Source organism: Epinephelus fuscoguttatus, linkage group LG13 (assembly GCF_011397635.1).
Source record: "Epinephelus fuscoguttatus linkage group LG13, E.fuscoguttatus.final_Chr_v1".
NCBI lineage: Eukaryota > Metazoa > Chordata > Actinopteri > Perciformes > Serranidae > Epinephelus > Epinephelus fuscoguttatus.
In genome coordinates, this window is record NC_064764.1 from 27,359,226 (window position 1) to 27,383,234 (window position 24,009).

At 42.3% G+C, this 24,009-nt stretch overlaps 1 protein-coding gene across 2 annotated transcripts in view; it reads right to left on the minus strand.

Moving 5' to 3' along the window:
- The window catches only part of tmtops2b (teleost multiple tissue opsin 2b), a 52,969-nt gene extending 34,407 nt beyond the window's left edge, over positions 1-18,562 (minus strand). Inside the window, exon 1 of one of the 2 annotated variants that reach the window (XM_049594551.1) lies at positions 17,647-18,561. In XM_049594551.1, the coding sequence (XP_049450508.1) occupies positions 17,647-18,013 (367 nt within the window). In that variant the 5' untranslated portion in view covers positions 18,014-18,561. Of the gene's footprint in view, positions 1-17,646 lie in introns of both variants that reach the window. The other variant, XM_049594553.1, reaches the window with a different exon arrangement.
- Between the last annotated feature and the right edge of the window lie 5,447 nt (positions 18,563-24,009).

Here is a 24,009-nt window from a genome sequence, read left to right on the forward strand (position 1 = left end):
TTGCTTATGCTATTATAGTATACATTCATTCATTTCCTCAGTCGTTCATTTTCCGTAAGTAGTTATTTTATTGGGGGTCCCAAGGGGCTGGAGCCTAATCCAGCTGACATCGGGCGAGAGGCAGGGTACACCCTGGACAGGTCACCAGACTATCGCAGGGCTGACACATAGAGACAGACAACCATTCACACTCACATTCACACCTACGGACAATTTAGAGTCACCAATTAACCTGCATGTCTTTGGACTGTGGGAGGAAGCTGGAGTACCTGGAGAAAACCCACACTGACACGGGGAGAACACAGAAGGGCTCCCCGACCACAAGGACCTTCTTACTGTGAGGTGATGATGCCAACCACTGCACCACAGTGCTGCCCATTGTAGTACACAGGTTAGGTGAAAGCTAAATTAAGGATTCATTTTGGTTTCTTGTTTTACACTTAATGTTACTAATTATATGTTATGCATGGACTAGTAGGCAGCAATTGTGCCCCCCTTGGGGCATCACTGAGGGGAACCTTGAGCATCATAGTCCGAAGCATAGGACCAAGTTACCATATTTGATGAATTAGAAGTGATAATGTGTTTTCTATATTTAGTAATTGATTGATTGATTTTTATTTTCTTCGAAGAGTGTCGTGCACCGAATTTAGATGCCCAGCCCACATGGACTTGTAAGACACTACAAAAACAAAACAGGTTCAAGACAGGAGACATAGTACATAAATGGCTCAAAACATTTGACCACAGCGGTGAAGGCAAAAGGCAAAGCACAAACAGCTTAAAATAGCCATAGACTAGAGTCTTTTACGCCTTTAAACATAAAGGGCTCTAGTTTCCCGGCGCGGCGCAGGGTGGCGAACCCCACGCAGAGCTAGTTTCGAGCAGCGCAACCCGAGGCGCGCTCAGTTTGGTAGTGTGGCAGACCGACGTGCGCTGAGATGGGTGTGGTGGCGCTGCAGTGGGAAGTGTCAACAGATCCAGCTTGGCGCAGCGACAGTTTCGTGCCAAAAGGCTTCGCCGAAGGTGTGCTAAATGCTCGCCAGCTGAAACCAGGTCTACTGACAGTGCAGACGGAGCGCAGCCGGTGTAGCGGAAGTTTGGCTGACCGGCGGACAGTGTGCACACGTCCTCAAAACCTCACAGGCAGGTCTCCAGGATGTCAGGCACATTAACGATGCAATAATTAACCACAAAAATCACTATTCAATGCAACTATCTGCAATCAGCACATAAATGTATCTCTATGTCAACTGTCCCGTCACATGTGATCAAAGGGGATTGGCACCGTTTGGCACGTTTGGCACGCGTAATGGAAACCGAACCTGATTTGATTAACACAGTTGCAAACTAATGAGTTCACATCCCTCTCAGCCAACCACAAACAGCCACAGCATCAGATAGGGAGTATATATTCAGCATCTGTCATCTTAGAAAAGTCAAAAGAAAAGAAACAGAGTGAGACTGCGAGAGAGAAAGAGAGAGGCTCTATTTTTGCGAAAGCCATTTTGTTCATCTACTAGCAAACTAGATGATTCCAGATAATGATATAAAGCTCATTAAGAATACTTGAATAAAGTTTATAGACACAGCTAAGAAGGCTTATCCCCATATAATTACTCTAAAATCACTATTATTGGATTTAGGGATTGGTTTTATTATAGCTTTAAGCCAAACAGAAGGGACCAACTGGAGCTCAAAACAGGTGTAAAAGAAGTTAACCAAAATTTGAAATAAATAAGGTATTTTCAATAATTCATTTGTTATATTATCAACACCTGTTGCTTTTCTCAAATTAAGTCTGTCAGTTGCACCTTTAACTTCCACATCTGTGATACTAGCATTTAAAAATGGGTTGAGCGAATAAGAGGCCTGCTGCATATTCCACTCCAGAACAATATTAATTGAAGTATCTGTTCAGTTCAGGCTTATAAGCAAAACAACACACAGTGTTTGTGTCGTGATATGGGATGGCATGCAGGTGTGCAAAACTGACATTTGAACCTACTATTTATTGCTTGTCTGAGGTGGTCAATCCTACTTTATTGCTCAGATTAGGTCTTTTTCTTTTCTCGTAACCTGAACTAAACCAACCAGCTGTTCCAGGAAATTACTTAATCTTCTCATAAAATGGAAACTATGTATTTGTGATCTGTTTTTAATGATGTGTGTCTACAGCAGGCCCGAAGGGGCTTGAGGCTAAGTGTTATAAACAGGGTGGGGGCAAAGTATTAGGAGAAAGACTAATGTATTGTTGCTTTTGGTCTTGTCATGGGATTTGTTGGCAATATAAAAAAGTAGAAAATAAAGCCAAAATTATCCTTTAAGTGTGGGAGCAGCGGATCAGATAATGCTTCATGTAAGACAAGGTTACATAACATTTTATTTGCATGCTGGAAGAGAACTTTCTGCCTGACTAGTTAAAGAAAGCATCCTGACTGTCCTTGTTAGCTTGAACTCTTCACATGTAGTGTATTCTTCTGGCTTCTCCCAGCTTACGACATAGAAAACACACCACAATGGAAAGGGCAATGTTTGAAGTTATTTGGAGGAAACAGAAACCATTGTGGAAAAAAATAGTACTAAACTGAAGAAACAACTGTTGTCTCATTAAAATACATCCATAGCACCATGACAACAGTCTTATTATCTTGGTGTGTTTCAAACATGCCTTGCATTATTCACAAGTTGGAAATGAGCTGGTGTGCCAATAATATTGCACAATGATGATAATCATCACCATAAACAGGCAGAATTACTCATGCAATTAGTTTGTCTTTCATGTGGGTGACCTAGGCAACCTGGACCCTTTTTCCTCATGGTTTTGTGTCTGAGTGACTAATAGGAACAACAATTTCTTAAACTGGTCAATTACTGAGCAAGACTGCATCAGAAAGGATCACTACAGAGACAGACCTTTTTGTTTTAGAGTAAGATCCTTTTTATTTAACCAGAAACAGCACCACAATTGCTCTCATCAAACCAACCAGACTCCATTAAAAAAACTGTAATTCAAAATCAACAGAGGCAAAATAAAACTCACAAAAGCCATCTTGGGTGGTCTTTTTCACTGCTCCAACAATCACCAGCTCTGATTTGGTTGAAATAAACCCATAATTCACCCAGTTAGATGTGAAAATATGCTGGCTCTATACAAGCTAAAATTACTGTTTATTTAAATGGAGTCTGGTGGGTTTGGCGAGAACGCTTTTGGGGCTGTTTCTGGTTAAACAAAGAGGGCTACCTCTGTGAGGATCCTTTTCATAATATTGTCAGACAGTTATAATAACAGTCTGAGCCTGTCAGTGGCAAAAACAAGCACTTTTAGTGGATGTAAATTGATGGTGCTCAATTGCCCCAATTGGTTACACTCTTGCCTGTTTTGCATCTGACGGCTGCAGCAGTCTCAGTAAATACTGGACTGGTTGCAAAAATTATTGTTCCTATTAGTCACTTAGACATAAAATTGTGGTAAAATAGGATACAAGTTGAAAAATACCAAAGTTACCCTTTAACACATGCTGCAATTGAGTTAAAGCGAGCTGTTTGTTATAGTTTGGTGAGGATTAAAGAAACTAAAACAAGAGAAATGTTACCCTTCTTATTACCCACAAGCCAGAAGGACTGGAAAGTGCCACCGAACAAAAAACTGGGGTTATACATGTATTAACCTCTGAAGAATATCAACATAGAAAGGTTTTATCCAGTCCTATAACCTTATAATTAGAAAGAAAATCTTTTGACACATGGCACAGATTAAAGCACACCTCATGACTTAAAAAATTAAGCATTGTGGCACTTGAACCCCCCCAATTGAAAATGGCAAAGTAATATTTTATTACACTATTACACTGACTTGTGCTGTTTCATCCGGGGTTCATCTCTTCATTAGTATTCTAAACATGTCGCTGCAGTCGGTGTGTTCATTGTGAAATCATCTGTCTCTGTGATACGCTAAACAGACAAACAATGAGGATACTTCCGCTGATCAACTCCCGATTCCTCTCTCATGTATCATAATTAACTCTCCATGAATGGCTGGAAAAAATAGAACAGCAACATGATTGTATTTTGTGGTCTCGTCAAATCCCCTTCTAATGAAAAACCCAAACATGATGGATGTTCTGTCACTCTCACTGTGGCCAAGTGAACCAAACAGTCAGTCAACCAACGAATCTGTTTGTTGTTCTGACCTCAACCTGTCTGATATCATTTTTCATGGCACCATCTGTAATGTTTGTCTGTTTGAGCTGATTAAAAGTGCATGACAGTCCCACTGCCTTCCCTAACAGTATATGCTTAACATGACACCATGAAGCACGTCTGGACCAAGACTTGGAATATGTGTTGTCAACAATCCCCATCAAACCATGAAAGCATTATTGTGAAAATTGCTAGCCCAAAATGGTGGCACCCCTAACAGCATTTTCCCCTTCTTGCATCAAGTGTGTGGACCTGATTGTTTCTGTACATCAAGTCTGAACTCTAGTGAGAATGTAAAGACCAAATGTAGGAGCTATGAAAAAACACATCCAACTATACACACACACACTGTCTGGAAAATGAGCGCGTGTTGATCATGTGGCAGTAAATAAAGGATAACTGGGAAAGAAAGGGACATTTGGTTTGTTGGTTCTGGACACCTTGCAGTGGACTTTCGTTATCAGCCAACCACAGCTTTTTAAAACTATGGTGTTAAAGAGTCCCTTTCAGACCAGTGAATTCAGTTCAATTTACTTTCATTTATAAAGCCCAATATCACAAATCACAGTTTGCCTCAGAGGGCTTTACAGCATACGACATCCCTTACAGCGGATAAGTAAAAACTCCCCACAAAAAACCTTTAATGGGGAAAGAGCAACTGAGGAGGGATCCCTCTTCCAGGACGGACAGACGTGCGATAGAATGTTTGCAGAATATTTTCAAAGGATCTCACGTCACTTCCATCAAGGTCAACGTGGCACTTTAGTAACATAGATCTTGGTTAACTTTGAATCTGCCCACTCCACAAGCTGACTCTTTCGTCTAGCATCCTGACATGAAATGGCCGTTTCTCAACTGAAAAATAATTGATCCGGTAAGTGTGTAGGGAGACTAATGATTAGCCAATCAGCAGCACAAGCAGAACTAACAACGTTCTCAAGCGTTCTTAAACACTGTCAAGCAGTGCAGTGGAACCAGTGAGGAGTCACATCAGACTCAGAATCCCAATCACTCAGCCTAATTATATGGGAGCAAATACTGTTCTCCACTGATCAGGCTGTCATTTAGAAATTCAATAGATACATTTAGCACACATTTCAAACACATAAACCATGTAACAAAGTGCTAATGCAGCATATGTGCAATGTAGAGTAGAAAAATGTTGGTGCATTTGTTTGCATATATCATCCCATGCTGTTGGAGGGAAGGATGGGTGGCAGCATTTGGAGAGTGTTCAGAGTTCTGATAGCTTCGGGGGAAAAACGATTGCAGTCTGGCAGATGTTGCACGGATGCTCTGGAACTTCCTTCCAGATGGCAGGAGCGCTATGGGGGAATAGAAGGGGTCAGTCATTATTTTGGTTGCCTTCCTGACACAGGTGCATGTAGATATCGGCGACAGAAAGAAGAGACACACCTATGATCTTTTCAGCAGCTGTCTTTATTCTCTGCAGGGATTTATGGGTGGCCGCTGAACAGTTCTCATACCAGACAATGATGCAATATGTTAGGATGCTCTTGACAGTTCCTCTGTAGAATGCTGTCATGATGAAGAGTGGGGAGTTTGCTTTTTTCAGTCTCCACGGAAAGTGGAGGCATTACTGGGCTGTCTTGGGAAGCGGCGTAATGATACACCACTGGACGGCGTCAGTTTGAAACGCTGCCGGTAATGATGTAACATTAGCAGATGGAGATGTAACTAGTGGACTCTTGTGATGTCTGCCTTGTGTAAATATAAAGAGGCCCAGACCTTGATAATCTTCACAGGTGGTCTCCGTTTATTCCTCTCCTGACAGCAAGTGGCAAAAACAAAATCCTCCGTTGAACATAACCATGCAAACTCCAGCCCCTCTCCTACAGAGCACAACAGCAAACGGGGAGAGGCAAGGTGGTAGACACCCCTTTATTGGTGGGATACCCCCAAAGGTGAACGTAGGGGTACAGAATGGTGATGGACAAAGTGTATCGCTGAGAGGAAATGATCTGAATCACTCAGGTATCAGGGTTACGTCGTTCACCAAGTGATTCGTTCACCAAGTGATTCGTTCACCGAGTGATTCGTCACGCGGCAGTCCCTCCCTGCACCCTGGCTGCCTCGCGACTTTCTAGTGATTCATCGTTCGCACGGACCGAATCGACAGTCCCACTCCCGGCCTGCACACTCTCTGCTGAGCTCAACTGAATTGAGAAATTAACAAATCAGCTCTGGAAGTGATTCAGTTCAGTAAATTCACTCAACAGATTTGTTCTTTTGAACGATTCATTTGCAAACGACACAACACTAGCACAGAAACTGGATATCAAACATTCCACATATTGATATGGAGGCCTACTGTAAGCATGTCAAGTAATAACAACTGAACCAAATTTTGTGAATTTATAACACTCAACATTACAAATGTACATTTGACTTGTCACATATTACTACTGCACAAGTGACCCTGTTACAGAGAGCTCTTATAGGGCAACCAACTCCTTAGTCTTCTCACGTTTGAAGAGAGGTTGTGGCCAGTTGCTTTACCTCCTCTCTGTATGGTACTGTCGTATCATCAGCAAATCTGACGATGTGGTTGGAGCTGGACCTGGCAGAACAGTTTTTGATGAACAGGAGTGGGCTGAGCAAATAGCCCTGAGGGCAGCCAGTGCTCAGTGTGATGGTGCTCGAGGTTTTGCAAAGAGGTACATTAAAGTCCAGTGTGCTCAGCTTCCCAATCAGCTGTTGAGGAGTGATGTGTTGAATGTAGAGCTGAAATCAACAACATTCTGATGTGTGAGCCCTTTTTTCCAGCTGTTAGTGCCAGGTGCACGGTGGTGGATACAGCATCACCTGTGGAGTTGACCTGTGGGGGTCCATAGTTGGGTGCAGTATTGTTCTGATGTTCTGGCTGAGCAGCCTCTCAAAACACTTCATGATTGGGAGTGTCAGTGCAACAAATAGTCTGTAAGGTATGATACAGGGGAATTCTTTGGCACATTCATGATGGTGGCAGACATAAGGCACTTTGGGACAACAGCATCAAGTGTTAAAGATGTCTGTAAAAACATCTTTCAGCTGCTCAGCCGGTCCCCAAGTGCCTGTCCAGGTTTGTTGTTCTGTCCTGCAGCCCTGGGGCTAATCTGAGACAGGACTCTCGTCACGCTGGTTGGGCCGAGACACAGAGCTTGTTCACCAGGCTGTGGCAAAGCTTTCAGAGCAGGTATATTGTTTGTAGCCTAAAACCATACAAACCAAACCATGCATAGAAGTCATCCAGCTGGGTAGGGAGGGATGGGTCGCTGTCACAGACCCATGGGGGGGCTTTGTAATCTGTGATGACGTGGATTCTCTGCCACAGACTCCTTGTGTGTCTGTCATTAGTGAAGTTGTTGTTATTCCACCAGGTGCACTGTCATTTTGCTCTCATGATTTCCCAAGACAGATTGTTCCTTGCAGTTCTCAGAGCTGCCTCATCACCTGCTCTGATGCTACAACTCAGGGCTTTAATGGAGAGTGAACCTCCCCAGTAATCCATGGTTTCTGATTGAAGTGCACAGTGATTGTCCTGGTTTCTGTTTCATCATACGTGCAGTTGTTGATGTAATCCATCACAGTCTCTGTGTACGTCAGTGTGGTGTTTGTGGGTGGCTGCGTCTTTGGAGATATTCCTCTCTGGCAGTCCTGTAAAGCTGGGGTGCTCCATTCTGGCTACACTCTAATGTATTTCTAATTTATTTCTATACAAGTTTAACCAGTTTCACTTGAGGTCTGTATGCAGGTGTTAGCACAATGGAGATGTGGTCTGCAGCGGCATTTATATATGTGTGTCAGTTCTAGCCTGCACACATGGCCTATGCCGTTGTGAGCATTTATATTTGTGCAGTGGTGTGTCTGTGTCACCCTGCAGTTACACCTCCAAAACACTAGAAGGTGGCGGAGGATTCTGTGAAGTGCTGTAAAGTTTAGTTGATTCAAAACACACCCAAAACACACATTAAACATAGCTTGATAACTATAACTCGCCTATGGTATTTTACATAAATTAGCCTAGCGAGAGATGAGGTGAGAGAGGATAAATCACACACAAGACTTAAAATGGTTGTAGAGGCTTTATTGTCTTCACAATTTATAGTCTCTTATCTTAAGTAAATAAAAACTTTGTTTCCACTGAGGGAAATGGTTTCAGCTTACAAAAATAGACAGGGGGTCTGGGTCGCCATGGCGTGTTGTTACATTTCTGGGGAGGTGCATGTCAGGCTACAGTGTAGGACACAGTGTAGGATACAGCTTAAACTCTGTGTCAACGCAGAGCCTGGTACAGCATCTGTTTTTAGGTTTGCATGGTTAAAATCTCCCAGTACAATGAAAAATGCATCATTATGTGCAGTCTGCTGCTCACTGATGCTGTCATGTAGTTCATTCAGGGCCTCCTTAGCATTAGCTCTGGGAGGGACATACACGGTCACCATAGTAATGCTCGGGACTTCTCTCGGCAGGTTGTATGGCTGCGGTTCAAGAATAAAAACTCAGTTGGTGGTGAGCAGTGCTTGAAGACGACAACAGCATCCCGACACCATGCTTTGGTGATATAGACACAGAGGCTGGCTTCGCAGCCAAACAAAAACACAGCAGTCTCTCATCTCATGATCTCATGCTGAGTTGTCCTCTGCTTTCTCAGGTGATCCAGTTTATTGTCCAGGGAGTGTATTTTTGCCAGCAGGATGAACAGTCCAGCCGGCTGGTGGGGGCTAGCTTTTAGCCTAGCCTGGATACTCCTGTACTTAACACACTTCCGGGCTCTTTCACACTGCTCTCAGCACTTCCTCACACCGGCTGTGGCCAGGGGGGAGGCCATGGTCTCTGCTGGTTGGTGCTGCAGTCAGAGCAGCTGTAACTCTCCCACAGGGACGCTCCTATAGGCATGGAAAGGCAATCTTCTGATATGTAACAGAAACTGTCGACTGTACATATTTACCAGAGCTGTCTCCATGACAACAAGTCACAGACGCAGACGTAGAGATTAATATAAAATACCAACTCAGGAAAGGCTGCTGCAACTAGGTGTGTCGCCATCTTGCCAGCTCAGGTTGGCAACTGCTATAGACAAGATAAACGTTGCTTTCAAAGCTGTAAACGTACGTCTTCTCAACATTGCCCGACATCATAGTTTGTTTTTAACTTTGCTCCGCTTTGCTCTTGAAACCCCATCAAAACCAGTATGTTGGCATGGCTACCATGGACGTGCCTATGAAAGTTGCTCAGTGACACAGGAAGCCAAAAAAGTTCAACTAGCCGGGTATAAAATTACTCAGATCTCTTGGATCCCTGGGCCAACAGAGCAAGCGTACTAGAGACTTTCAGCAGCTGAACAGCTAACCTATGCTAATTTGAATGGGGTCCAGGGATAAAATGATTTAATCATGCAGCTCCTCTAGACTTTTGAGATGTCATCTGACCAGTGGATCAAATCCTGCGAGTGAAATTAGTCAGATTTATCCATTGATTTGCAGACATATCTTTTCCAAAGTCAATGTAGAGGAAAATGTTTTTTGAGGCCCAGTGGCATCATGTGATGGACCCGAAAGTTGGAATTTCCAGTTTGGCTATTGTGTAAAACTAGCTTCAAAGCTTGATGCTGCTTCTGGGGTCATGATGGCTACTCATCAGTGTGAACTGAAAGCATCCTGTTGTTCTTTGGTTTCCCTCTTTGAATGACAGTACAGACTACCGCCACCTGCTGGTATGGAGAGTTATTACCTCTCACGCAGATGCAGAACATATGTGCTGGTTGGCACTTGGCTGTAGCCTATGCAGTGTCTACAAGTGCAACTTTTTTGCAAAGACACAGGGGATGTGAGGCGCCACAACAGTTGGCCTTTATCACTACTAGTTCTTTGATGTCGGTTTGGAGTGTCTGGGCCTTTAGAGGGACTAAACAGGGGATCACCAGTCAGTAAGATTCATCCTCTGGGGACCATTAATGTATATACAAAGTTTTATGGAAATCCATCCAGTAGCTGTTGAGATATTTCAGTGTGGACCAAGTAGCCATGCTGCTGGTCATCATGGACTATATTGCTGTCATTGTTCATTTTAGTCAAACCATACAGTTTGAAAACGAGGTGCGGCTCCAACTAGAAAACAATGTTTTGATGCATTGGATGTGCTGAATGTGCATATTAAGGCAGTACAGGAGGAGGTGCACATTAATAATCCTCCAGGACTGTAACATGCTCATGTTTAACCCAAACAATGTGTCATGTGACTGCAGTTGGTTCAGATCCAGGTCTAACCACAAACAAACTGCATCAGAGTTCATTTGTATCCAGGTTGTCTTGGTCCGATTGTTTTGGTACGCACGCGCGTGCAATTGCTGTGTTCACACCTGCCCAAATGAACTGCACTAAAGGGGCAGACGAATTTGAGTTCAGCTGAACCGAACCAAACAGGGCAGGTGTGAAAGCAACCTAAGAGAACTGTTTTTGCTTCGTGCCATGAATGATATAAAAAGACAGCACATACGCCTGTAAACAGTGTCTCATCTTGTTTCAATAGAGGCTGGTTTTCTGATGGCTAATGCATTTCCTCTCTTAGTTGTGTCATAGGTCCTAAAAACATCTGTAAAGCTGCAGTAAAGGACTGTAACAAGTAGACTGAATGAACACGGGTGAGTCATCCTGCGTCGCTCAGGTTTCCGGTGCTCTGGTTTCCCTCAGAAAATCAGAGGCAAGTAGACCTTTGAAAGACCAAGGGGGCTTTCTATGTTTTCTCTGCTCTTTGCAATACAATGTCATCCTTTACAAGCCTTTATTTTTTGTTTGAACCTTGCTGAAGTGTAGCCATGGGTAGGCCAAGAACAAATGGTGATCAGTCATGATGGAACATATGAATTGTGAGTTCGTGCTCCTGCAGTGACGTTTAGAAGCAGCACCTCAGCTATCTCCTCTGAAGAAAAGACAACAGGGGTGGATATGTTGGCAGGGAGATGTACAGATGAATAATTCAAGTCAGGCATTAATATGGGTGTTTGCAGTTTAAGCAAAGCACTCTGCTATATTCACGTGTTAAAGCGTAACCATGCATCAATGGGCATGTGAAACAGATGGTGTAATGTTCTTTTAACAATGCTATGGCTGGGGAGAACAACATGTCCTGAACCATGTGAGCATGCTGGATGTTGGTGAACATGTAACCACATTAACATGCTCCATTCAAGTACGGGAGCACTTATTGTGAGGGACGATGTGAGATTGCTTGTGAATTAATTTGTTTGTGTGTTTACTTTTGGGCATTATACCGTGTGAAGCAGTTTGAAACCGAGACATCACATGTCAGAAAAAATAAAAGAACACGTGGACAAGGAAACAAATAATACACCCACAGACACACATACAGAAGCATCATTTGTGTAGTGTCACTTTTATTGATAAAACTTGATTAAAAAAATGAAAATCATCTAGTTGTATAATTTATTTCTATTTGAAGGATGCAAATCAAAAGCTGAGGACATAATTTCTGCATGAGTCTTTACATGGTACACAAATATGCACAACGAGGTACACACAGTTATTTACATGCAGACGCACACAAAGTATTTGTTAGAATGTCATAGTGATATTATCTTTATGTATTTTGTTCACAGTGACACAAATATGAAGCAAGAGAAGAAATAAAGAGATAAATGTCAGTGTCAAAATGAAAAATAAAAATTGCTTTCAGTGCTATCTGCAGCATTCAGAGCCATGTTGAGTCATGTCCTGTGTTCTGGAAAACAGAGCCTAGAGGAGCCCAGAGGGTGACAAAGTCAAAATAATCACCTGCTGATAGTAATAAAATGTAAATGTGTCTCAACAAAATCTGCCCCCCCTTTTTTTTGTATCAGCGAGGCATAACAAAGCACAGCAGGTGAATACACAGACACAAATTTCACAAAGCATACATTTAGACAAAGGATATTATTGTCAGAGGGTAAGGAAGGAAAACTGAGAAAATTATATTAAAAAGGGAACGAAAGGAAAAATAAATCAACAAGCATAAGAATGCTGTAGATTAGCATCCCTCTAACCACTATTGAAAATGAATGACTGAAGATTGACTGTCAAGAGAGACACATGCAGTGTTGGGGTTGGATTTTTTGAAGTGGGGTTTTATGAGGTACTTATTCATAGTTAGTGTATTACATAAAGTAGAAGTTGGTTGGTACGCGCCCAGTTTATAGAAGTAGGCAGGTTTATCTCCATGAGAAGCTGTAAGCAATGTCCTGCTGTGGACGGGGGCAACAGTTATTTAATTATTTTAGCTACCTATAAAAGTCTATCCAAAGTTGGGTTGCAGGGACAGCAGGCTAAGCAAAGGACCCCAAACATCCCTCTCCCCAGCAACACTTTCCAGCTCCTCCTGGGGGACCCCAAGGAATTCCCAGGCCAGATGAAATATGTAATCCCTCCAGCGTGTTCTGGGTCTGCCCCGGGGCCTCCTACCAGTGGGACGTGCCTGGAAGACCTCCAATGGAAGGCGCCCAAGAGGCATCCTGATCAGACGCCTGAACTACCTCAACTGACCCCTTTCGACGCGAAGGAGCAGCAGCTCTACTCCTAGCTCCCTCCGGATGTCCGAGCTCCTTACCCTATCTCTAAGGCTGAGCCCAGCCATCCCACGGAGGAAACTCATTTCGGCCCCTTGTATTGGCGACGTCATTCTTTTGGTCACTACCCAGAGCTCATGATCACAGGTCAGGGTTGGGACATCGATGGACCAGTAAATTGAAGCAGCACAGAGCCCACTTCACTGCGGATGCTGTGCCAAACCGCAGATCCATCTCACACTCCATTCTACCCTCACTCGTGAACAAGACCCTGAGATACTTGAACTCCCTCAGCTTGAGGCAATACCTCTCTCCCCACTTGGAGGGGGTAGTCCACCAGCTTCCGGCAGAGAACCATGGCCTCAGACTTGGAGGTGCTGACTCTCATCCCTACTTCTTCACACTCGGCTGCAAATCGCCCCAGTGCATGCTGGAGGTCACGGTTTGATGAAGCCAACAGAACCACATCATCTGCAAAAAGGGGAGATACAATTCTGCGGTCTCCAAACCGGACCCCTTCCTCCCACCAGCTGCGCATCCCAATCCTGTACATGAATATCACAAACAGGATCATAGACCAGGGACAACCCTGGCAGAGGCCAACACCCACCGAGAACGTGTTTGACTTTGCGCCGAGTATGTGGACACAACTTATCTATACTTTCGGCTGATGAACCACTGCCTTAATTTGTAGGTAGTTTGTGTTATTGTGTGACTTTGGTTTTTGAAAGGGTTAGTTCAGATTTAGCAAAGTCACACAATAACACAATCTAGCAATCGAATCAGCGGCAGACCAGCAACTCCCATGTTCTTACAACACAAGAAGAGTGGTCACTGCCAAACCCAGAAAAGCATCAAAATGGTTTTTTTTTATCAAAAGTTTAACCCAAAACTGAGCATCCTGAAGATCTGTAAAACAGCCTTTTCACCTTAAATACGGAGACGTGAATCCTCTGTACAGTATCAAAGCTAACAGCTACAAAATTCTTGGGAGCCTGTATCTCATTTTAAAAACTCAGTGGATCGTAGACGAGATTAATATCTACAGAGAGCACAGAAACACATCCACAAGAATCAGTGAGTCATTTCTTCTTATCTGATACTTCAAAGGTTAGGAGATGTAGGCATGAATGTCAGTGCATTGATTGTCTTACATTATTACTCCACCTCCTGGTGGGCGCAATAAAACCACTGATAGAAAAACGTCATTCAGGTGAATGAAATATGAAAACATGTACGTTTTTATCTTGATGCACAAAGAAGGTAACTCACACAAGGTTGAGGGCTTTTGTCCAGGATGTTAAGAAAAAATCTAACATGGTTTATTTTGATAAGAAGCCTGCAAGACAGGGCAGTCATGAGTCAACACTAGGGTGGACCAAATCTGCACGCTTTTTGACACTCTTGGCAAAGTATTATTTTCACAATTACAGCTTCAGTGCAAAATGGCATATTGACGATAACATATTGGCTATTTGTTAACTGATGCACAGAATCTATGCGTGCTAGTTAACGTTCTGACAGCTGTTTAGCATAACACTGGGAGAAGATAAATTATCGTTTCGTAACACTTCACAAAAACGATCAAAGTCAACAGTGATACAGCCTCTGCAACACTCGTGTTAGATTCTAGTTTACCACTTTTTAAAATGGTGGTTCCTAAACGGTGGGTTGCAGGTCCATTCTGAATGGACCACAAGTGACTTGAAAATGTGTCTAGTCTGTAAAAATCAGAGTGAGTGACTAACAGACAGCTATTTCACAGAGACTGAAAACTAGCTCGACGACATGGCCAAGTGCAAGTATGGAGCTGAAAATACAGACGGAGCCTTCTGTCCATGCTCCGCGTTCATTTTGTCCGTATTTCTGCACATTTCCATAAATCTTACGGATACGGGCCAAACGGAGCAGTACCACCAGAAACCGTGGGGGCAGTGTTGCTGTCACTACCCGATACGTAGCTCTAGTGAGACATGAAGAAGAAATAACAATGGCGGTTATCAAATGCCCTGGCGGACATCCTAAAGTACTGGAAATGACACTCGTTGTCAATTTCTCTCATCGGCAGTACTAGAGACTTTGTATTTTATGCAAGAGGTACATTATCAGTATCTCCTCCACAGTCGCCATGTTTGTTTTTGAGTTTGTTGTTGTCATAAACTTTTGACTCTGGTCTGCCCCCTGGTGGATATATTGGTTAACATCCATGCCAACGTAAAGGACGCATGGAAGTATGTGGGCAGTGACGGTAACATTGTTTGAAACGGACGTATACATTTTTGTACGTAAAGGGAGTATAAATGGGCCTTAAGGAGAAGTCTGGACCCTGTGGCTGGACCAGTTGGGAACCACTATTTTAAAATGCACTTGAAAGTCATGAAATAGAGAGAGAGTGTAGTGTTTGACATTCATTATGGGCCTATTTACTCACAGCAGTTGATCAACGGCTTCTGCTGGGGTACAGCGACACCACTTGTACAAACCACACACAGAGCTGCAGCAGAGTGCAACACTAGATCCCTAATGGCAGTTTGTTAAATTTATTTATGATTATGATTACATTTGCTCATGATTACTTTGGACGGCTACTTGGTGTGTGATAAATTGGGGTGGGCATTCTGAGCATATTAGGCAGGGATGTGCCCCTCCAATTATATATTATGATTACTGCCTTTCTGTGAGTTGTCATAAACAGTGTGGTGCATGAATATAATTATCTGACTGCAATCCCTTTTGCATTTGGTTGGTAAAGGTCAGAATGCAAAGCAGAGGGAGTGTTGGTGGCTTAGTGGTAGAGCAGGCGCCCCATGTACAAGGCTGTTGCCGCGGCGGCCCGGGTTTGAATCCAGCCTGTGGCCCTTTGCTGCATGTCCATTAAAGGCAAAATGGCCCAAAAAATATCTTTTAAAAAAAGAAAAGAATGCAAAGCAGAGCTAGACTGATCAATCTGCTGGGCCCATATTATTACAGATGTATCAGCATGTTGTTGGCTGTTAAGTAACAAGAAATGATAGTACCGTCATGGCAAACTAGACACAGTGTCACCATTACATAGTTAATCCACTGGAGAGCTTGATTTTCCAACTGTATAATGTCCCACTCAGTAAGAATCTTGGTTATAGTTTTAAAAATAGGCTGTATATGTCAGGGGTCCAGAGCACGAGTCTGTCTTTACGTTGTGTGTTCTAAAAGTAAAGTGATGTATAGTTGGCTGATACTATTTTCAGCTTGTGTGTCTGTATAAGTGCGTCATCAAGGCAAAATGTAGTCCAGACGAAATCTATTGTAGTAGAACTACCACTGAAGCCATTTTGAGTATTTTGTCGGGTTTTTATATGTCTGTCTGTGCACAGATTTTGTCAACACGCAACCTGGTCTTACTCCAAACTCGTCGAAATCCGGTGTTTGGGCAGTTACTTGCGGCATCAGACACTGACGATAAAAGGCGTCCTTTGAAGTCAGCATGAAACGTGGCCATTTGCTGCTATACTTTAACAGCGCTCGGTGGCGTCAGGGGGAAACACAGCAGGTCAAAAATGAAAGTTAAGGCAGTAAAAGTCCGAGCAGGGTCGTGGGTGGGTCCATTGAACACTGACTTTTGTCCGGGAGGGCGGTGTTTGCGTCTCGTAAGATTATAAAGCCAACCCTATAAGGACCTACCTAGTAGACGGTAAATTTCCTGTGAAAACTTAAGTGTATTTTGAAAGGAGACAACACGTGTAACAAGCAGAATTTGACACAGCATCCCAGAACGTCTACAACCAACGCACCCAGGGTACCTTGCACGTCGTATCTGGACATGGAAGGTCCATGACCAAATATCGGAATGTGACAAGGTCGGAGTGAGAATGTGTTGCAATGCGATAACGTCGTAACAATGCAAGTTAGAGTCACAAAACTTTACAGATGTATAGTTGAAGACCAAGATGAAGACCAAGGTTGAAGATGGGCGTGGTCTGAACAAGGACACCAGAAGTAGGGAAGGAGCCACTGGCCACCTCACTTTACACCTCTGGCCAACATTCCCTTTAAATTCCATTCAAACCACTGTATCATGGCTGGAGTGATCCCATCGCAAGATGAGCTCTAATTTTATGCTGCTCTGCCACGCTCTACTGAAAACATTAATGCATCCAATCCCCACCAGTCCTCATAGTCACTGATGCACTGCAAAAGCAATGAAAAGCAAATAACTGGGGCTGGTGATATGACAATATTAGGAAGATGGAGATTTGCTGTGCTGTGTATACTAAAGTAGCTATCCCTTTAATTTCTCAGGTTGTATCCACTGTGGGGAAAAGAAGTCATTTTCACTTCCGCTTTTCTTAAGTGAGTTTCCAAAGTATGTATTATAGCATGATATATATAGTTATCAGCATAGTGGAGTGATGTAATAAATGTAACTGTAATCACTTACAATTATTTGGGAAAAAATTGTAATGAAAAATCAAAAAATATTCTTTTCGGTAAACAAAAGTAAGTAACAATAAAACATACACTCTATCACTTTGCATCATTCGCCCAACTTCACCCAATTTTCCAGCTTTAGTGCCCAGATTAAAACATTTGTCAGAAAAATAATCAAAGAGTATTTAAATATAATAAGTTAGGCTTTATTACATTGGTGGAGTAATCAACTTATTACATTTTTTAGAGGATAACTACTGACCTGTGACCTTCCTGAATTCCAGAAGTAACTTCCCCATCACTGATAGTGCTATGGTTATATTAATAACCACTAAACTGGAAAAAAAAAATTAGGCATGCAATCACATACCAGAAAGAAAGGAAAATGTGTTTGTGAGGAGTTTCACAAACATACCAGCCTAAACAGAGTTTCTGCTCAGGCATCCTTGAAGTATCAGGGAACAGGACTGACTTACCGAAGCAGGAGTTGATGAAGCCGTACCAGCTGCAGCCGCTGCGCCCCAGCAGCCACCTCCCCCGGATACTGGAGGCGAAACTGAGCGTGGTGCCGAAGACACACACCAGCATGTCACTCACACTGATGTTGAGCAGCAGCATGTTCACCGGCGTCCGCAGCTTCTTGAATTTGCAAAACAGAAGCAGCACGATGAAGTTGTTGAGGAAGCCAAAGGTCATGATGAAGCCCAGCACCACGGACAGCACTACGAAGCCCGTCGGGGAGAGCTTCCCTCTGCCCGCCGGCGCGTCCACCAGCTCCCGGTCATCGCTCAGGTTGAAGCTGTAATTCAGACCAGCCTGACCGGAAAACATCCTGCCGTCCATTCATCGGAGCTTGTCTTCACTTTGTAGCCTATTTTTTGGTTGGTTATGGTTGGTCACATTGCTCACGTGGAAAGTTTATGAACAGCGGTTTCCTTCTCAAGTCTGTCTCCATGATGGTTTTCCTTTGGGACATGAACACTTCGCACATTCCTCCACTGCTGCTGAGAGCATACAGCTGCCAAGTCTCTCCCTCTAAAACTGGAGCTGACACAAAGGCTGAAAAACACCCTGCAATCACAAAGTGCCACCTGTTACCACCGCGCGTCCTCTCTCCATAATCAGCATGTCATTGCGCGCACCAGTTTCTTTGGACGCGTGAGTAGTTTTGGCAAAGCTGTCATTATTCATCACACTTCATCACGAGACCACCCTTTCCTAACTGTTGTTTTATATTTGTGGGAGTCTGTCATGTCCAAGTCACCACTTTTTGGATGAGTTGTAATCCGCGCGCACAGTGGAGACTCCCGCAAGATGAAGAGTGGAGCGTAAAGTGCGCTCTGCTCCGATATCCAGCATCTTATAAAGGCGACTCTTACGTCACGAGACATGACATCGTTATGACAGGGGCCACGGGGGATATGTGCTTGTGTGTGTGAGACAGAGAGGGAGAGAGATAAAGAGAGGCTGCCTTAACTGTATCTTTAATTACAGCAGGGTAATTATTTAACGGACACAAACGCTGCTTTCAGCCCACGTTACTGATGTCCTCTGTGAGGAGACATCTCCAACAACCCTGCAATTACTGTTCAATTATCACACGGTTGTGTTTACATTAACTGCACATTTAGTCTCCTGCCAATTAAAATCCATTCATAGTTAAATGTAATATCTGTCACTTGTGTCTAATTTCTGAATAGGTTCAGTCACTTTATTGTGTTTAGTTTACCGGACTACCCATAACCATGTTGGCCTGCCCTGGATAATGAAGAGGAATATTATTCGAAATAATAACTAAAAGAGCCACGCTAACTCTATTAAAATACCCGATAAGGACATGAACTGCATGTTTCTTTTCACAAATGGTTCTTATTCTCTGCTCTGACAGTTCAATTTGTATCCTCCCAAACTCTCAGGGTTTTTACACACAAAAGACACAAGGCTCCTACTTCACACTGACAGTGAAGCAAAACAGACTTCTTTATATTTTGGATTTGACTGGTATGTTTGCTTGACAAGTACCAGCTTCTACAGTTTCCACAAATTTGTTAAAATCGGTTTCAGTGAGCGCTTCTCCTTTTCCACAATCCATCCACCTGACAGATGTGGCATCTCAAGGTGATGGTTAAACAGTGTCAACAGTGGACTCAAAATAAAAGCCACTCTAAGGCCCTGTCTACAGATATTTTTGAAAATGTGTAAGTTTTGGCCTCTCGTCTACATGCAGAGTTTTAAGCCATTAAAATGCAGATTTTTTAAGAATGCCTTCTAAGATGGAGATTTTTCAAAACTGTGACTGTGTATCTGTGGAGACATGTAAAACGGAGTGTCATCTCCTCAATTTGCACTAGTCAGTTATTGCTTTACGCTCACCAGCCACTTTACTAGGTACACCTGTTCAACTGCTCATAAAAGCAAATATCTAATCAGCCAATCACGTGGCAGCAACTCAATGCACTTAGACATGTAGACATGGTGAAGACGACCAGCTGAAGTTCAAACTGAGCATCAGAATGAGGAAGAAAGGTGATTTAAGTGACTTTGAACATGGCATGGTTGTTGGTGCCAGATGGAAAAAAAGAGGAAATATCCAGTGAGCCAGAATGCCTTGTTGATGCCAGAGGTCAGAGGAGAATGGCCAGACTGGTTCAAGATGATAGAAAGTCAACAGTAACTCAAATAAGCACTGGTTACAACCAGGGTCTGCAGAAGACCATCTCTGAACCAACAACACGTCCAACCTTGAAGCAGATGGGCTACAGCAGCAGAAGACCACACCAGGTGCCACTCCTGTCAGCTAACAACAGGAAACTGAGGCTACAGTTCACACAGGCTCACCAAAACTGGACAATAGAAGATTGGAAACACGTTGCCTGGTCTGATGAGTCTGGATTTCTGCTGCCACATTCAGATGGTAGGGTCAGAATTTGGTGTAAACAACATGAAAGCATGGATCCATCCTGCCTTGTATCAAGGGTTCAGACTGGTGGTGGTGGTGTAATGGTGTGGGGGATATTTTCTTGGCACACTTTGGGCCCCTTAGTACCAACTGAGCATGGTTTAAACACCACAGCCTACCTGAGTATTGTTGCTGACCATGTCCATTCCTTTATGACCACAGTGTACCCATCTTCTGATGGCTACTTCCAGCAGGATAACGCACCATGTCACAAAGCTCAAATCATCTCAAACTGGTTTCTTGAACATGACAATGAGTTCACTGTACTCCAGTGGCCTCCACAGTCACCGGATCTCAGTCTAATAGAGCACCTTTGGGATGTGATGGAACGGGAGATTCACATCATGGATGTGCAGCCGACAAATCAGCAGCAACTGTGTGATGTCATCATGTCAATATGGACCAACATCTCTGAGGAATGTTTCCAGCACCTTGTTGAATCTATGACACCAAGAATTAAGGCAGTTCTGAAGGCAAAAGGGGTCCAACCTGGTACTAGCAAGGTGTCATCATTTGCTTCATGCAGTGCAACATACCTTCTTCGTATAGAGTTGATCAGGTTGTTGATTGTGGTCTGTGGGATGTAGAACTCCTCTTTAATGCTGTGTGAAATTACTGTATATTAGCAGGAAGTGGAACATGCTGTCATACACACCAATTCAGAGCATCACATCAGTGGGTGACATGTCTGGTGAGTGTGCAGACAAGGCAAGAGCTGGGCTGTTTTCAGCCTCCAGGATGTGTGTGTGTACAGGTCTTTGCAGCATGGGGCTGAGCATTATCATGCTGCAACATTAGGTCATGGAGGCAGACGAATGGCATAACAGTGGGTCTCAGGATCTCATCACAGTATCACTGTGCGTTCAACCTGCCATCAGTAAAATGCACCTGTGTTCACTGTCCACACCAGCCCATTCCATAACCCCACCGCCACCATGGGGCACTGTGTTCACAACGCTGGCAGAAAAGACCTGCTCACGCTCATGACACTATACGTGCTGCCATCTGCCCGTTACAGTGTAGACTGGGATTCATCTGTGAAGAGAGCACTTGCCAGACGCCATCTAAGGTGAGCAGTTGCCCACTCAAGTCTGTTACGGTGACAAACTGCTGTCAGGTCACAATCTGGTGAAGAAGATGAGCACACACATGAACTTCCCTGAGGTGGTTGCTGACAGTCCGTGCAGAAATTCTCATGCAAACAAATTTTTGCACCAGCTGTGCGTGTGGCTTGTCTCACATGATCACGCAGATGAAGATGCAGGATGTGGAGGTCCTCTATGGGGTGCCGTTTGTAAAGTGTCTCACGCTGAAAATAACATCAACATTTTGCCACATTTAGCTTCAAACAATGTTTAAAAAAGTATTGTGATTTTTTTAACGTCACCTTTTACCACATTTACAGCAATATTTGTTAACTTAGAAATATATTAAATAGTTAAATCTAAATATTAAATGTGGCACCTAAATTTTAAATGTTAAATCTAAATATTAAATCTAAATCTAAATGCTAAATCTAAATCTAAATCTAAATGTTAAATCTAAATATTAAATCTAAATCTAAATGCTAAATATAAATCTAAATATTAAATCTAAATCTAAATGTTAAATCTAAATGCTAAATATAAATATAAATGTTAAATCTAAATATTAAATCTAAATCTAAATCTAAATGTTTTGGGTGAAACTAAATATTTAGCTAATATGCAAATTCACACTGCCGGTCACCAGAAGTACCAAAATAAAAGCTTGAGATGGTCAGACTGTTTATAGAATCAAATAACGAATTAAAACCAACTTATCGGGGGAAATGGACACTTGAACATACATTAGCGTGATAATAACTACCTAAAATAACAAGAAACGTGTTTGGAGAAATTTTATTTGACGTGTACTTTGAGTTGTTAGTGTCCTTCGGAGGATTAACAACCTAAGCTAAGCTAACAACCGTCAGCTCTTAGCCCCGTTAGCAGTGTCTGTAAAGACTCATTAACTCTTAAACGGTCCGTGAAAAAATATTTTTTACCAGCGGATGTCTTAGTTACAACATGATTGAGCTAGCAAAGCAGTTTTGTGTTGCGATGTGTGGTATTTATTCAGTTTTGGGAAATCACAATGTCTAGAAAGCATCAGTGGCTGCAGCAAAGCTATCAGGACGTCATCTGTTAAATGTCTCCCATTGTCGGATACGACATGAAACTACTCCAGTTAGCTCAATCATGTTGTAACTAAGACATCCGCTGGAAAAAATATTTTCTTAATGGACCGTTTAGAGTTAGTGAGTCATTACAGACACCGCTAACGGGCTAACAAGCTAACAGTTAGCCCGCCAATCTATGATAACCATGTTATTAATTTCAGACCGTGATAGTAATGTTTGTTCAGTCATAGTGTTTATAGGCTTTACAAACACCAGATTAGTCTAAACGGTGATACAGTGACGTGAAAAACGTGAGATGTGCATATATATATGTTGCTAAACTCCGCTGGTTTTCTACCCGGAAGTATTTGTAAACAACAAGGTGATTCCCTCAGAAGAGACACTAACAACTCAAAGTACACGTCAAATAAAATTTCTCCAAACACGTTTCTTGTTATTTTAGGTAGTTATTATCACGCTAATGTATGTTCAAGTGTTCATTTCCCCCGATAAGTTGGTTTTAATTTGTTATTTGATTCTATAAACAGTCTGACCATCTCGAGCTTTTATTTTGGTACTTCCGGTGACCGGCAGTGTGAATTTGCATATTAGCTAAATATTTAGTTTCACCCAAAACATTTAGATTTAACATTTAGATTTAGATTTAGATTTAATATTTAGATTTAACATTTATATTTATATTTATATTTATATTTAGCATTTAGATTTAGATTTAGATTTAATATTTAGATTTAGATTTAGCATTTAGATTTAGATTTAATATTTAGATTTAACATTTAGATTTAGATTTAGATTTAATATTTAGATTTAGATTTAGCATTTAGATTTAGATTTAATATTTAGATTTAACATTTAGATTTAGATTTAGATTTAATATTTAGATTTAACATTTAGATTTAATATTTAGATTTAACATTTAGATTTAGATTTAGATTTAGCATTTAGATTTAGATTTAATATTTAGATTTAACATTTAACATTTAGGTGCCACATTTAATATTTAGATTTAACTATTTAATATATTTCTAAGTTAACAAATATTGCTCTCCAGCCCCCCCGCGACCCTCAAGAGGATGAAGCGGTTAGAAGATGAATGGCAAAATGTTGATGTTATTTTCAGCGTGAGACACTTTACAAACGGCACCCCATAGTCCTCAGCTGGTGTGGTTACACCTGAGCTGGGTCCCCGTGAATGTGCTGCCAAAGTCATGGGATTGACATTGGAGACAGGATGTGGTAGTGATATGAACATTCTGTTCACGGGCAGCAGCTCTGGTGGAGATTCCTGCAGTCAGCATGCCAATGACAAGCTCCCTCAAAACCTGAGATGTGTGTCATTGTGTTGTGTAATTAAACCGCGCATTTTAGAGTGGCCTTTTATTGTAATCACCACAGGTCGCACCTGTACATGCAGTTTAATTAGCAGATTGATATGCTACACCTGGCTGGTGGGTGGATTATCTCAGCAAAGGTGCAAATGCTCACTAAAATGTGTATTTATATATATATGTGCATCCACTGTGTGTTTGTTTGTCCAGCTGTTATTGTTTACATTTCTCACTCAGTCTCTAGCTGTTTTTAATACCAACTGTATTTACAAGTGTTTCTGCTTTTTATACCTGTTGATGTGAAAGGCACATCTGTCTCCGTCTTCATTTGTTTTGGCATCACATCTTGAAATATAGTACACTGTATTTGTGTTAGATACAGTGTCTCTGA